Below are 14,053 nucleotides of genomic sequence, written 5' to 3'. Positions count from 1 at the left end.
AGAGCACAGCTAAAGGAGATTACACTCCAAGAATGAGGCCCATTGCTTTCTAGTGAACGGATATCATTTTCATAGATATTGGTTCGTCCCACAAATTGACTGCCTCCACTGTGTTCAGATGCCTAGTACAGTATATTTTAGAAACAGCTGCATAAATTATGCAAATTGCTAAATGCTTAAACAACTCATAATAACTAAGCACGTCCGCTTTTCACAGTATAAAGCTGACTGTGTTTTGTCTTTATTTTCTGTAATTAGCTGGAAAAGTGAGTACATATAACTTGCACATATAGATCAATGGATTATTTAATAGCAGTAATTCAAAGTAGATATCCATGAATCTCTTCATGAACAAAAATCTCATTACAAAGAGCATAAAAGTCAAACAGGCATTAAGTTCCTTTTCTGACATTCTCTCCTAGGGGGAAGTTTGCAGTGGTGAAGAAATGTGTGGAATTGTTGACTGGAAAAGAATATGCAGCAAAATTTCTGAGAAAACGCAGAAAGGGGGAAGACTGCCGCAGTGACATCATCAACGAGATTGCCATCCTGGAAATGGCGCGCTACTCTCCCTATGTCGTGGACCTGCATGAGGTCTATGAGACAAACAGCGAAATCATCCTTGTCATGGAATAGTAAGTGTCAGGATTATCCTGGTCTGTTATGGTTCCTTCAGGCAGAAGATAGCGGGTTGTATTATTTGTGTCGCAAATTAACTTTACCCATGACATGTGCACATTATTGCATGTCTTGTTTTTTATTATCATAGCTCCAACGTCTAAGTACAGCATGCACTAAATTCACCCCACCCACCAGCACTTACTTACCCAGAGCAAGCTGGATAATGATAGCAGATGTCTGAATATAGTGCAGATTTTGCCCTCTGAGCAATTATAGTAAATAATATTATTTTTATTGGAGACAACACACATTTCAAGTGATCTCTTCTCTTTTGTGGAAACTATCCCTGAGATCCAGACAGGTGCTATGAACCAATGTGTACAGACTGCCGTCACTACATATTGCAGGCAACCTCAAAACACATCTATAGGAAATTCTCATAGCTCCTTTCTGGGAACCTTACATACTGTATGTATCTCTGTCAGCTGCACACAGGTAACCACATCCTGCCCACTTCACAGACATTGTCTATAAAACTGTTTTAAATACCTTATATGGAGATCATAAAACTATATCTGTACAGCACATGTTCAAACCTTTATATGTGTCACTTCATTTTATAGACAATATCACCACATATCACCCCATCTTTATCACAACAGTGATTTTTATCTGCCAATGAGAGTAGAGTTTAAGTGCCCCTGATGCCTACTCACAGCGGAGGCAGTTTTGTGCCCTGAATCAGTATTTATAAGAATGTAACCTATTAATTCACTAGACAGCTATAATTTTTACACCTTTTAATACAACTATTAACTGGATGCAATCTGAAAATGGCTGCTTCTTTAACCTGTGAATGATAAATATTGAACTTTAATGAAAATAAACTAAATCTTGTATCTGCATGGATTTCAATAGTTCTGCCTGTAAACCTTAAGAACACTATATATAGTAATTTAACAGTTAGCAGCCATATATTGTTTGCTCTGTTGTGCCAAGAGGTACCATCCATGTGGTCATGTTTGCTTTACCTACTGTAGCAATAAACACGATAAAAAGGGTATACAATTGAAAAAAAGAATCACCAAGGATAAAGCAGAAAAATATGACACAATCAGAAAACAAAAATCTAGCCTTTATAGGTAAATAGGATTATACAATTCATGTTACAAACCACAGAATGTAGTGTAACTTGCACAGTTGACTTGATGTTCTAAATGGAAAGCCAGGTGCTGTGTAAATTCTACTGCAGATTAGCTACAAAGAGTATTTCTGGCTTATTATTTGATTATTTTTTCCATGACGTCTCAAAAGCATCTGGTGGTACATATGAGAGGGACTGTGAGGAAATTATGTTTCTAATAATTACTTTGTCAGTGCCCCTTGTTCTTCTAAGCTTGTTAGCCGCTTTCCTAAGATAGTAGATGGGACTTGCAGGCCCCTGAACATGGAATGCGCTGAGACAATAAATTCTCATAAATGCATTTTATCGCAGACAGGAAGTAGATTAACCCATTCATTTCTTGCAGTTTGAGGGTCTTTCACATGAAAGACTGCAAAAGCAAGCTACTATTTACAGCATATTGAATTCCACAGAAGTTTTGAAGGGAGAGAACCTTCCCTGTTACAGATGTAGTGAGGTAAAATATTGCACTAGGCCGTGGACAAATGGCCTCAGTATTTTTAACAAGACATTTTGTCTGGAATCCCACACATGGAAACTTTCAAACAAGTGTTACTTTTGTGGGAAACGTGCAATAAGCTATTTCATTGCACTTGTAGGCATAGTAAATACTTGTCCAGAAAAGTGATTTTTAAAAAATTTTTTTTACCATTTTATATTGCCAGGCGTCGGTTAGATTTCAACAGAAAAATACAGGCCACACATCTAAAGATTATCTTTCCAACCAGCCAACTAGTTGGCTGGTTGGAATGAAAGTCTGGTAATGTATGAGAGCAAACGACAATCGTCCCTTTGCTTCCAAATGCTGGAAACCATGTTTTCAAACAAATTGGTTAAATCAAACAGATTAAAGCAATTTATCTAAACTACAGTTTTTGTCTGTTTGAGAGCAAACGGCCAATTAACGTTTGCTTCCAACTAGTAGGCTGGTTGGAAACACAATCTTTAGATACAGTGGGGCAAAAAAGTATTTGGACAGCCACCGATTGTGCAAGTTGTTGCACTTTTAAAGATGAGAGAGTTCTGTAATTTCCATCATAGGTACACTTTAACTGAGAGACAGAATCTGAACAAAAAATTCCGGAAATCACATTGTATGATTTTTAAACAATTTATTTGTATATTCTTGCGGAAAATAAATATTTGCAACAACTTGCACAATCGGTGGCTGTCCAAATACTTTTTTGCCCCACTGTATGTGGCCAGCTTAAGGTGCCTATCCACTAGACGATTAAAGTGAGCGATTGAACGATATCGATATTGTTCGATCATTCGATAATCATTTGAAAATCATTTGAAAAATCATTTGCAGATTGTTTAAAAAATTGGTCTTTTAGACATCTATCATTGTGCAAACATGCTGGTCAACCTGACGATAATGTCAGGTTCAGTATGTTTGCAGATGATTGATTGTGCCTACACTGAACGACTGCTCGTTCAGTGTAGATACATCACAGACTGACAAACGACTGTCGTAATCGTGCAGTCTTTTGCCTGTCTTCTAGTGGATAGGCACCTTTAAATGCTGGTACGTATTGTCAGTGTATATACTGTAGGGTTTTTTTTAGCACTTTTGGGCTGGTTGAAACATATATGCACTATTTTTATGCATATGGTCGGGGGCGTATCTATAATGGGTGCAGGATGTGTGGGGAACATGGGCCCCTGGGTCCAGGGGGGCCCCGCACCGCACGCCCTGCACCCATAACAATACTTACCTCTCCGGAGTCCCACTTCGGTGGGGGCGTCCGGCGCTGTAAAACGACTGGAAAATGGCCACGGTGGCCATTTTCCCATCGTTTGCGCATGCGCAGTATAGGGAAAATGGCCACTGCAGCCATTTTCCCGGTTACCTGTGCATACACTATAGACTCTGGGCACACTCTAGTGGCCAGAGTCTATAACTCCAGCGCTGGCCGCGCACAGCTCAGTGTGCTGCCGGCCGCCGGGCGGAGAGGAGGGGGCCCGTGTCGGAGGCTGCACACGGGCCCCCTCCTCTCTAGAAACGCCCCTGACATATGGTCACTAATATAAAACATTAAAAAGCTAGAGGAGTTTTCAGAAAACCTTTGTAACATAAAAGGAACAAATATCATGTATAAACAACCTTTTCCATTAGAAGACTGTCTGGATTTTTGCAAGTAAAGCTGAGGAAGTACTTCAGCCCGAGGGGCAGGGTTAAATGTAATCCTTTTGAGTAAAATATTTGGCAGTTTACCAGAAAAAAAAAGAAATAAATAAGTAATATATAAAACTGCATGATATGTTACAGATCTTCCTTGGGTCAACTGTACACTAAGTAAAAATAACCACATAACCTATCAATATCAAACAATAACAATGATTTTCTACAACAGTTTTTCGCAGCGATATCTGTATTTAACCATTAAAATCTGGTTGAGGCAGTTGATCCATACACAGCTGCCTAGACGGCACTAGCCAGGAGTAAGGGCTTCACTGTGCCTATCTCAGGAGATGCGCGCATATGTGATTTCAACGTGTGAAGTGCAGCATGTGCTTTAAGTTCCAGTTCCAGTGCTTTAAGAAAATTGTTAAAAATTCTTATTAAATTATTTATGTTTTATAATTATACTATTTATGGTTGAAAAAATGTTTTATTCAAGTAGTAAATAATTTTTCATTTTTTTTGTGGCGGTACTTTGTACAATATCTAGTAAATGTTATTTATTTTATTTATTTATTAACACTTTCTTATTTAGCGCAGCATATTCCGTTGTGCTTTACAATTGGAAACATTAATAGAACAAAACTGGGTAATAACAGACAGATATATAGGTAGGAAGGCCCTGCTCGCAATGTTATCATCGGCGGGGTTACCTCCAGCGACCGCAGTGCTATCACCATTACTAACTCCTTGATAGACAGGTTGGCTTTTCACTGTTTTATATGTAGACCCATATGTATTAAATCACCAGTAGCAAAATCATTTGTAAAGAACTCGGGATCCTGGATCTGTTACTCTTCTGTCTATTTGTGTGAACAATAGTGGAAGATAAGATACAGGCAAACAAGAATACTACAAAGGGCCACTTCTGAGAGTTCAGAGGCTTTGAAGAATATTGTGAGGCATATTTGTTGCAGCGTTCCTCAAGCAATAATTTAATGTACCATGGTGACACAGGCATGTTAAGTTTCCCTCCAGGTATATTGCAGAAGGTTAGGCGTGAGGAGGCCTTTGTTTGACATTTGTAACTGTGTGTGTGGAAAATCCTAGTTGATCAGTAACCCTGCAGAGGGAGCAAGTCAATAGTAAAGCAGTCACACTGCTGAGAGATCTGCAGCCACCGTAGCTGCTCTCCACATTCACACAACAAAACCCGTATTGTAAACTACAAGACATCGCTCTCCATGACCAAAATGTTATTTACTTTAATCATATCCTATATTTACCCTGGGAAAGCCTGATAAATTGAAGGCTGTATTACAAGACTCTACAGCCTTCTATTTACTGATGGCCTGTTTTACCCATCTCTTGCTGCTGGAAATTAAAGTCACTATGGGGCCTATTTATCAATTAATATTTACGAGATATTCCCCTAAAACATTAGTGCGAGGTAAATTCAGATAGCGGGGACTCGCGCGCGGGGTCTCGGGGACACCCGCACATGGAATCCCCGCTAATTGAATCACCACCAGCGCGACAATTAGCTGCAGGGGAAACCCCGCTGCTAATTGGATATGCCCCTAAGTACATTACTGTACAAAGGACAGGGTGACTTTTTTGTTAAATAATGAAACAGGGCAGAACTATGCAAATATACTTTTAATATGTAGTGTAATTTGGGCCCTGGTGAACAATGGTGGCAGGGAGGTTGGGTACAGATCAGAACAGAATAGGTTGCATAGAGAAGCACAAGATTATATCTGGAATATGAGATTATATCTGGAACATGAGATTATATCTGGCCTAACTCCCAAAATTTTGCAATGAACGGCAATATGTTCTTTATACAGCAAACTGTCCACCCCTCGCTCACTTTATCAATGTTATAATTGCAGCTCTGAGTTTGAAAGGGGAAGGTCTGGGACAGTTTACAGCCCTGGGCTAGTGTCTCAAATGCATTTATTATGCCACAAATTGATGGGGAGATTATTATGCAGTTTATAAACTTGCCAGGTGACTCAGATCTGTTTACTACATATTACAGCCCGTGGCAAAATCGAGTGAGACAAGATTGAACTTGTATATTTGTGTTGGTTAAGAATAATCGCAAAGACACAGATTGTTCTGTACTCACCCTTCCCAATTACAATTTGTTTGCACTTGTCATTTAAAACGGTGAACAAACTGTATTAGTAGCCAGAGGCTATATATTTTAAAGAAAGAGATGATCAGCCTGTATCAAATATAGCATGCTTAACATTAAGAGCACACTGCTCCCGTAACAGTAATGTAACCTTAGCTTTAGGCTAGTTTGTCCATTCACAATCCCTTTGACATCTGGTTTATAAGCTATACAGTATATGACAATTTCTAACAAAATGTAGCTTTTCAGTTATTTGGTGTATTTTTATGTTTTATGCAAATTAAATCTGTTTTTATTTTTTTTATGTATTGGGCCAGTGTAAAGCACCATATGGTTGTCCTACTGTTGTGTAACTTCAGGTCCTAGCGTGTCGCGACAGAGGCTGGCAGGGTATTCTAGGACTGTAGTACTAGTTACACAACAGCTGGGCAGTCACAGGATGACTTGGCTTGTACAAAGTAATAATTACAACAAGCGGTCATCATCGCCTGATGACCTACATGATAAAAACTACATATGGTAGTTTCACTTTTATATTTTATCTCTTCCAGTGCGGCTGGTGGAGAAATCTTCAATCAGTGCGTGGCAGATCAAGATGAAGCTTTCACAGAGAAGGATGTAATTAGGCTCATCCAACAAATTCTGCATGGGGTGTTGTACCTGCACCGAAATAATGTAGTTCATCTGGACTTAAAGGTAAAAAAAAAATTTCTAGTGCAGAAATATTATCTTTAACTGAAAATTCCATTTAGGCTACAAACATGGGGTCTGTTTGGGTTCACTTGAGTATGAATAATGATCAAAAGAAGCTGGTTATAGACATTTTCATGGACTTGTTAAAGTGTTAATAGGAAAGAAGAATCTGTATCTGCTCTATGCCGTATGTGTGTCATTTGTTTATACATTTGATTCTCTTTTTCCTAATCTTGGAACCTTTTCTATTATAGCCGCAGAATATTCTGCTCACAAGCAGCAATCCACTGGGCGAAATCCGTATCGTAGACTTTGGCCTGTCCAGGCAGGTGGACAGCATTAAAGAGGTGCGAGAAATTCTGGGGACACCAGAGTATGTAGGTAAGTGTAAAACATTTATAGATGACTTAACATCACCATTCTAGGGTCTTCAGGTTACTTCCTTCCAAATGAAATTTCCAAATGGGATTGGTTTTATTTTTACAGTTGCGTTATCTGAGACCTCTTATTGGCAATATTGGTTTCATATTTGCCATGTCGTATTCAAATGGATCATTTTTAATCTAGTATTGTGCCACTACATAATGATTAAGTCTTTCACCTAATACATCAGTGTTCTTTCTTTCATGTATGTTAATTTTTGACTAATCACACATATGCAAGATTAGACAAGTTGACGGGGTGTCAGAAAATACGTTGTCGACAACAGATGATTTATATATTAGAATATAAACTCAAGCTGCCATTTTTTATTTAGTCTATTATATGAAAACTGTCAAGAACCTTATTACTCCGTAAAATAATTATGGAGTAAATTGACTTTACATATAAGCGCTTAATTTCTGCAAAACACTTTGGGGCTTATGCAGAAGTAGGAGCAAAGCAAAAAAAGGAGCAAATTTGCTCCTGGACAAGAGATGTTGCAATGTAAGTGTAGTAAATACATTTCATTTTGCTTGCAGGGAAAATACTTTTTGCTTTTGCATATAACCCACAAATACCGTGCAACTTTATTTTTACACTGACATTTAGAATTGAACTTGCCCATATAAATCTCTCTGGTCCTTTTATCTCTTCCCAACTGCAGTGCAACATGGGTTTGCTGTGCATATTTGCTCCTTTTGCAGATTTGCTCCGTTTGCTTTGCTCCTAACTGCATAAGCTCCAATTTAATGTTGACAGTTTTTTACCTTAAATCAACTTTGTTACGCATTTGAAAATCAGCTAAAATTCCTTCTCCTATTAATTTTAGCTCCTGAGGTGCTCAGCTATGAACCAATCAGCACATCAACAGACATGTGGTAAGTGTACAGATAAATTCATCTTTAATGTAGGAATATCTATTTAGTAAATGAATATATAGGAGAGACCTGTTCATTCTTGCATCTGCATTACTAGTAGTGTGATGTGCTTATTACTCATTTTCAGATCCTCAGTTTTAATGGTTGTATAGGTTTGCAGTAGCTGGTATGAACAGGGCTGTTTGCTGGGTTAAGATTATTTTAACTGACCTTATGGGTTTTGTTACACAGGAGTATCGGTGTGCTGACGTATGTCATGCTTACTGGAGTGTCACCATTCTTGGGAGACACCAAGCAAGAGACATTCCTGAACATCTCTCAAGTAGACATTCAGTACTCCCAGGAAGAGTTTGAGGGGATCTCTGATCAGGCTGTGGACTTCATCAAATCTCTGCTCATTAAGAACCCCAGGTAAGAAGTTCAAAGGATTGGTCTGATAGGAGATAACTCACTTCTAGAAATGTCTATTTGCAGTGTAAAAGAATATTAAGTAGGTATGAGTTACTCGGTTGAGTTCTAGAATAGATTTCAGAAGGCATCAGTAAAACTTTTACATGACAATTCATATTAAGCAGACCATTGCACCTACTGGTACGTAACTATGAAGCATATCATAAGACCAGATGTTCAGCCCACTGAAGGCACTTCTCGCATACATAAATGTACAAAGCAGAGGTGAACAGTATATGAGAAGTTCTCAGTATATTTAATTTTGCTAAATTTCCCAGAGTATTCTAGAATAGAGATATCATTTAGCAACAGCTAGCATATCAACAAGTCAGTTAAGATGACGCCAATAAAGAAGGCCATACAAACTGTGACATCGTGGTGGCTCATTATGTAAAAATGATTGGACGTTATTGGCCTGTGTATGAGGTCATCATTCTGACTACACAAACAGGCCCAAGTGTAAGCTCAAATTAATATAGTAAAAAAGAAATGGACAGGATGCTCAGTGCTAGAGCCAAGGGGCAGAATCGTTCTGTGCATGGCCAACGTTACTGTTTTCTGCTCTGGGTAAAAGCTATGTGATAATGTAAAGGGGTATATTTACTAAAGTGGAGATGTTGCCCATAGCAACCAATCAGATTCTAGCTATTATCTTCTAGAAAGTGCTAGTTAATTGTTAAGTAGAATCTGAGTGGTTGCTAGGCAACATCTCCACTTCTAAAAAAATCTCACTTTAATAAATATACCCCCAAGAGCATACTGTAATGATAGAAACTTAACATGACGATGGTAAATTTTGAAGTGTAATTTAAAATATATGTAAAGCTATGTCATTAATCTTTATTACACCATCTCTTTGTACAGGAAGCGTGCTCGAGCTGATCAGTGTCTTAAGCATGCATGGCTATCCACATACCAAGATCCTGAGCCTCTGAAGGACAAGCCATTTGAGCAGAAGGAGAGCGAATTGGAGACCTCTGAGAGTACAGAAGAAATTGTGTTGTTGGCCTCCTACACTGTGCACTGCCCGTGTCGGGAAACCATAGAGACTGAGCTCAAAGGTGTAAGAAATCAGTTTGCAACACTGAAAGAAATTCAGCCTGAAGTTGTGTGTTAACAGAGAGAAACTCACTAGTGAAAACCAAAGCGGGTTCAATTCACCAAGTGTCTATCTGTCAAACAATGATACGGGTCCCTTCAAGAAGTTTGGACTACTTGTCTTTCTGACTTTTTCTTTTAGCCTACACTTTACAGCTTCTTGATTGCCTTGTTGCCTGTGGAAAATATCTGATGCTTTAACCTGTCTGTAGTTAGGTTTGCTATGGTTATGCAGCCTGATATTTGGCCTCTTTGACTGTTTGTCAACCTGTTGTTATAGCTACCCGTGGAATGGCGCTGAAACCTAAACCTAGTTCCTGATAGCTGTTTCCTAGACTGTACATGTTCTTGGTTAAGGATCTAACCTTACTACCCAAGATTAATTATCACCCTTCATTTTCATATGTTTTAAGGGCACATAAGGATTTACAGAGATGTTTATTGCACTTGGGAAATTTCTGTAACAGGCAGGAATTCATTCTATACTAGGAAAACCTGCTCAAACAATAAGAATATTGGTAAAATAATGTAATTTACTGTACGTGTTAAAACAATACGTTTTACTTTCAGGTGCCAACTACAGAACAAGCCTTTCATTGTTTTATGTGTCAATGGTAAAATTCCACTTTAAAGGGCAAAGCTTTGTCCTTTGGTCAGTGTTTATAAAATAAGCCATAAATAATTCAGTACACAGTATAGGAATACAAGGACTGCTTACAGTCACTGCTCCAGACCTGGGTATCTCTGGGTATCAGTGGATCTGAATGGCTCTACTCTGACAGGGAAACTCAACATTGTATCTGTTATATCTGTTGTACCAGGTCTGACATAGAACATACAGAATGCATCCCAACATACCAGGAGAAAGGAAATCAGGACAGGAAAACAGGACAATATAGTGTGCATGCTACAGGTGGATGGGCATTAGTGCAGAAAATCACTGCATGGTTTATTGAACCATTTGAGACTTGTAATTCATCCAGTATATGTCAGTTACTGTTGTAACTTCATAATCTCTACATTTAAGGTGTTTATTTTAGACATTCTGGCAACAAATATTCCTATTTGAATGTAAATGAATGCAGTTCTACATGAAATGGAACACAAGGCATCCATACACAGTGGAGGAAGTCATGTCATAAGAATACAGCCTATTCATTTACTAGGATGTGATGTCACCAATCCTAGTAATTTGATAGGCTGCACTCTCATATTGGTTCTCCCCCATAAAATGTCTGTTTCACGTATACATTCTCTAATAGTAAATAGCAATGCCAACATCATTATTTTTCAGTTTCTGCAAAAATTGCAGCCACTCATGTTTAAGAAACATGCAATTGCTGTCTTATTAGTATGTATATAAGTAAATAAGAGCAATCTATTTGCCTCCACAATTACATTTAGTGCCATGAGTTGCAACTGTCATTCTTTGTTCATGGACAGGTCAAATAATATTTAGTAATAACAATAGAACAGTGCTACCTAGTGGAGAAATCATACAGCAATGATATCAAACTTATATTACATTTAACTCAAATCAACTGCAAACGTCATAAAATTCAATGAATTTAGGCAGTGTTAAAAGAGATTATTTGGCATATTTATCAATTATCAGGTTTTAGACCCGATAATTGTAATTTCTTACATTGACATTCACCTGAATGTATAAAAAAACAGGTTGGGTGCGCAATCTCGGTGCACAGAATGTCGGCGGTCACAATACCAGTGCCAGAATCCCGATGTTTGAAATGCCAGATAAACTAACCCTAACCTTTCCTGCAGCCTAATCCTAATCCCCCCCGCAGCCTAACCCTAATCCTCCGCCTAGTGCCTATCCCTAAAATTTACCTTCGGGATCGTGGCCACCGGGATTGTCGAACCTGCTTTTGACCCTTGTCGGGTTTCAGGCATCAGTATTGCGTCCACCAGCAAAAAACACATGTGGAGTCCATCTCTGTGATGTAATAAAAGTGAAGTGATCGCATTTGTAGTCACTTCACTCCTCTATCACGACCCTGTATCACTACTGCGCATGTGTGATCTACTGACCATGCATGTGCGGTGGCCATTCCAGAGGAATCTTCTCCCGGTATTTTCGTTGAAAGTAGCCCCCTCAGATGGCATTAGCTGACGGGGCCAAACTGTAGCTTAGTAAATCTGATAGCTTTACAGCCCCCACTGAAACTATGGGGGCTGCGGTTGCAGTCAGAAATGGAGGGACCGCGGCAGGTATGGAGATATCTACTGGGGTACCTCCTTCATACATTGGGGTGATCCTAAATATTTGTGGGTTTATGCTGCAAGTATTGAATGATGAATGAGGTTGAAATTATTTTATAACAAATAATCTGCCGTGAGGTCCTATAAAACTTGCTATTTTTTCCCTAAATGATCACAAAAAGGCTTTGGATGTATCCATCTTCCACTTTAAATACTATAAATATTCTTTAATTGCTTATCGGCATTACACTGGCATTACAGGGCTATAATGCCCTATAGTATTATTTTTATGTATTGCGATATCCACAAGACCAGACATTATACACACAGATCTAGGACAAACTGACCATTGTATAGTAGTATTCCAAACCTCTTTACCTTTTAGTTTATTGTCCCAATAATGTTGCATGTTATTCTGCAATCTCTGGGCCATATTCATATATGGATGGTATAGTACAGCCACTGTGGCTTTGTACACTGTGGCTGTGCGAAATTATGTTAATGCCGCAGAAGGCATTTAGTGTAAAAAGACGCCTACTTCTGGCATCGCAGATCCGAGGGCTGCATCCGAGGACCCAGTATCGTATCTACATTGCAACCATCGGTCGCCGCATCGGCCATCTGATTGAGCCTGAGGTTACTCAGAATGTTTGCCTCCACTTCTGCTGCCGAGGCCAGTAAATCTGTGTCATAAGACTTGTCCTCGGCACTGTACTCAATGTCCTTAGTACTCCCACAAAATGGAGGTGACACATCTCTGTTTTAGGAAATGGTCATCGTCTCCACCCCAGAACGCCTACAGCCTGTCAATCAGGCTTCAGCATCCAGGGGTCTGTGAGCGATTTTGCAGGACGAGATCTACTCATGCGTAGCGTGGCTTCTGCTCATGCACAGATCTCAAACGATCGGACATGTACGTGAACATCGGAGTTCCGTACATTTCTGATTTAGGCCCTCAATTGAAATTGATGTCCTCCCCTGTAATAGAAAATAATATTTACCAATGAACTTGTATCTGTTATTGTATAATAGAATATTATATTTTTTTGCCTATGTGCAATTATGTCACTTTGTTAATAATGATTTTTTTCTGTAAATAAAATGTTGTATATTTATGTATGCCTGCTTTTGTGATTATTAAAGCTACGGTTGTGAGAAAATGGCCTGTGACAAAAATAGTAAACTTCCCACACGTCAACTTCAAGGACAAGAAAACAAAAAAAGTGAATTCTGTATTTTAGCTCCATATTTGAAATCCCAAATTCCCACTACAGCTTTGTGTGGAAGAAAAACAAATACCTAAAATAGCCTGCAGTAAATAACTAGCTGCTGGAATGCATCAAAATCAAAGCCAGATTACTATTTTCCCTTTAGAGTTCAGTGACTATTGCTATGCTTAAATGTGTGCACCCAAAAATCCAAATTGGAGTCTACTAGGTAACATATTCCAGCTTACTGAAAACAATACTATAGTATGCAGTTGCCAGCAAAAGTACAGGTTAACATTGAAATGTGGGACTGGGACCTAATCTCCGCAAAACAATTGTATTACTTTTAGTAATCAAAACATACCTGGCATGGGTGTGGTAAGAAGAGTCGACATTCAGAATGTCGACGTGCTCTCAATGTCGAAATATGGACAGTAAGTCGACAAGCAGTATGTACACATCCACAAATGCCGACATGGTTAAAATCACAACATGTTCATATTGTCAACACCATAATGTCAAAATACATTTTTTTCATATTTTAGCCTAAGCCTAAACGTATGTCCATGATGACATTCTTGCTGACGATATTCAGCCTGCCTACATTCTGATGTCGACATTTTGATTGCGAACATTCTGACTGGATACTCCTGGCATAATATGCTCACCATAATAGAGAAACACATACTACTCCAACTAGTGTACAATGTAACTACATCTGAGTAATCCCAAACACAGCCCCGTTTGCTGATCATTATACAATGTAGAGCCACATCTGATGGGCAGTATACACAACTGGCACACATTTGACGGTTAGTACACAAAGGTGAGCTCATTCTGGGAGCTAGTTTATAAAATGGGTACAATATCATATTAGCTGGTACTTTGACAATTATATTTGAACTATATTGTGAATGAAATAAACTGGCTATCATTCACATTGGTCTTCAACTATATCTATCCAATATTTGATTTTAATGCATTACATTACAGTAACATTGGTATGTCACA

At 38.7% G+C, this 14,053-nt stretch overlaps 1 protein-coding gene across 1 annotated transcript in view; it reads left to right on the top strand.

Annotated features, from left to right (window-relative positions):
* Positions 1 to 12,948, top strand: part of LOC148525663 (serine/threonine-protein kinase 17A-like) — a 41,839-nt gene extending 28,891 nt beyond the window's left edge. Inside the window, exons 2-7 of the mRNA XM_088470751.1 lie at positions 423 to 635; positions 6,624 to 6,768; positions 7,020 to 7,146; positions 8,018 to 8,066; positions 8,298 to 8,477; positions 9,381 to 12,948. Coding sequence (XP_088326877.1) covers positions 423 to 635; positions 6,624 to 6,768; positions 7,020 to 7,146; positions 8,018 to 8,066; positions 8,298 to 8,477; positions 9,381 to 9,633 — 967 coding nt within the window. The 3' untranslated portion in view covers positions 9,634 to 12,948. The remainder of the gene's footprint in view (positions 1 to 422; positions 636 to 6,623; positions 6,769 to 7,019; positions 7,147 to 8,017; positions 8,067 to 8,297; positions 8,478 to 9,380) is intronic.
* Positions 12,949 to 14,053: the final 1,105 nt, after the last annotated feature.

Source organism: Taudactylus pleione, unplaced genomic scaffold (genome assembly GCF_031769625.1).
Source record: "Taudactylus pleione unplaced genomic scaffold, aTauple2 ptg000102l, whole genome shotgun sequence".
Lineage (NCBI taxonomy): Eukaryota > Metazoa > Chordata > Amphibia > Anura > Myobatrachidae > Taudactylus > Taudactylus pleione.
This window is presented reverse-complemented; position numbering and strand designations above follow the sequence as displayed.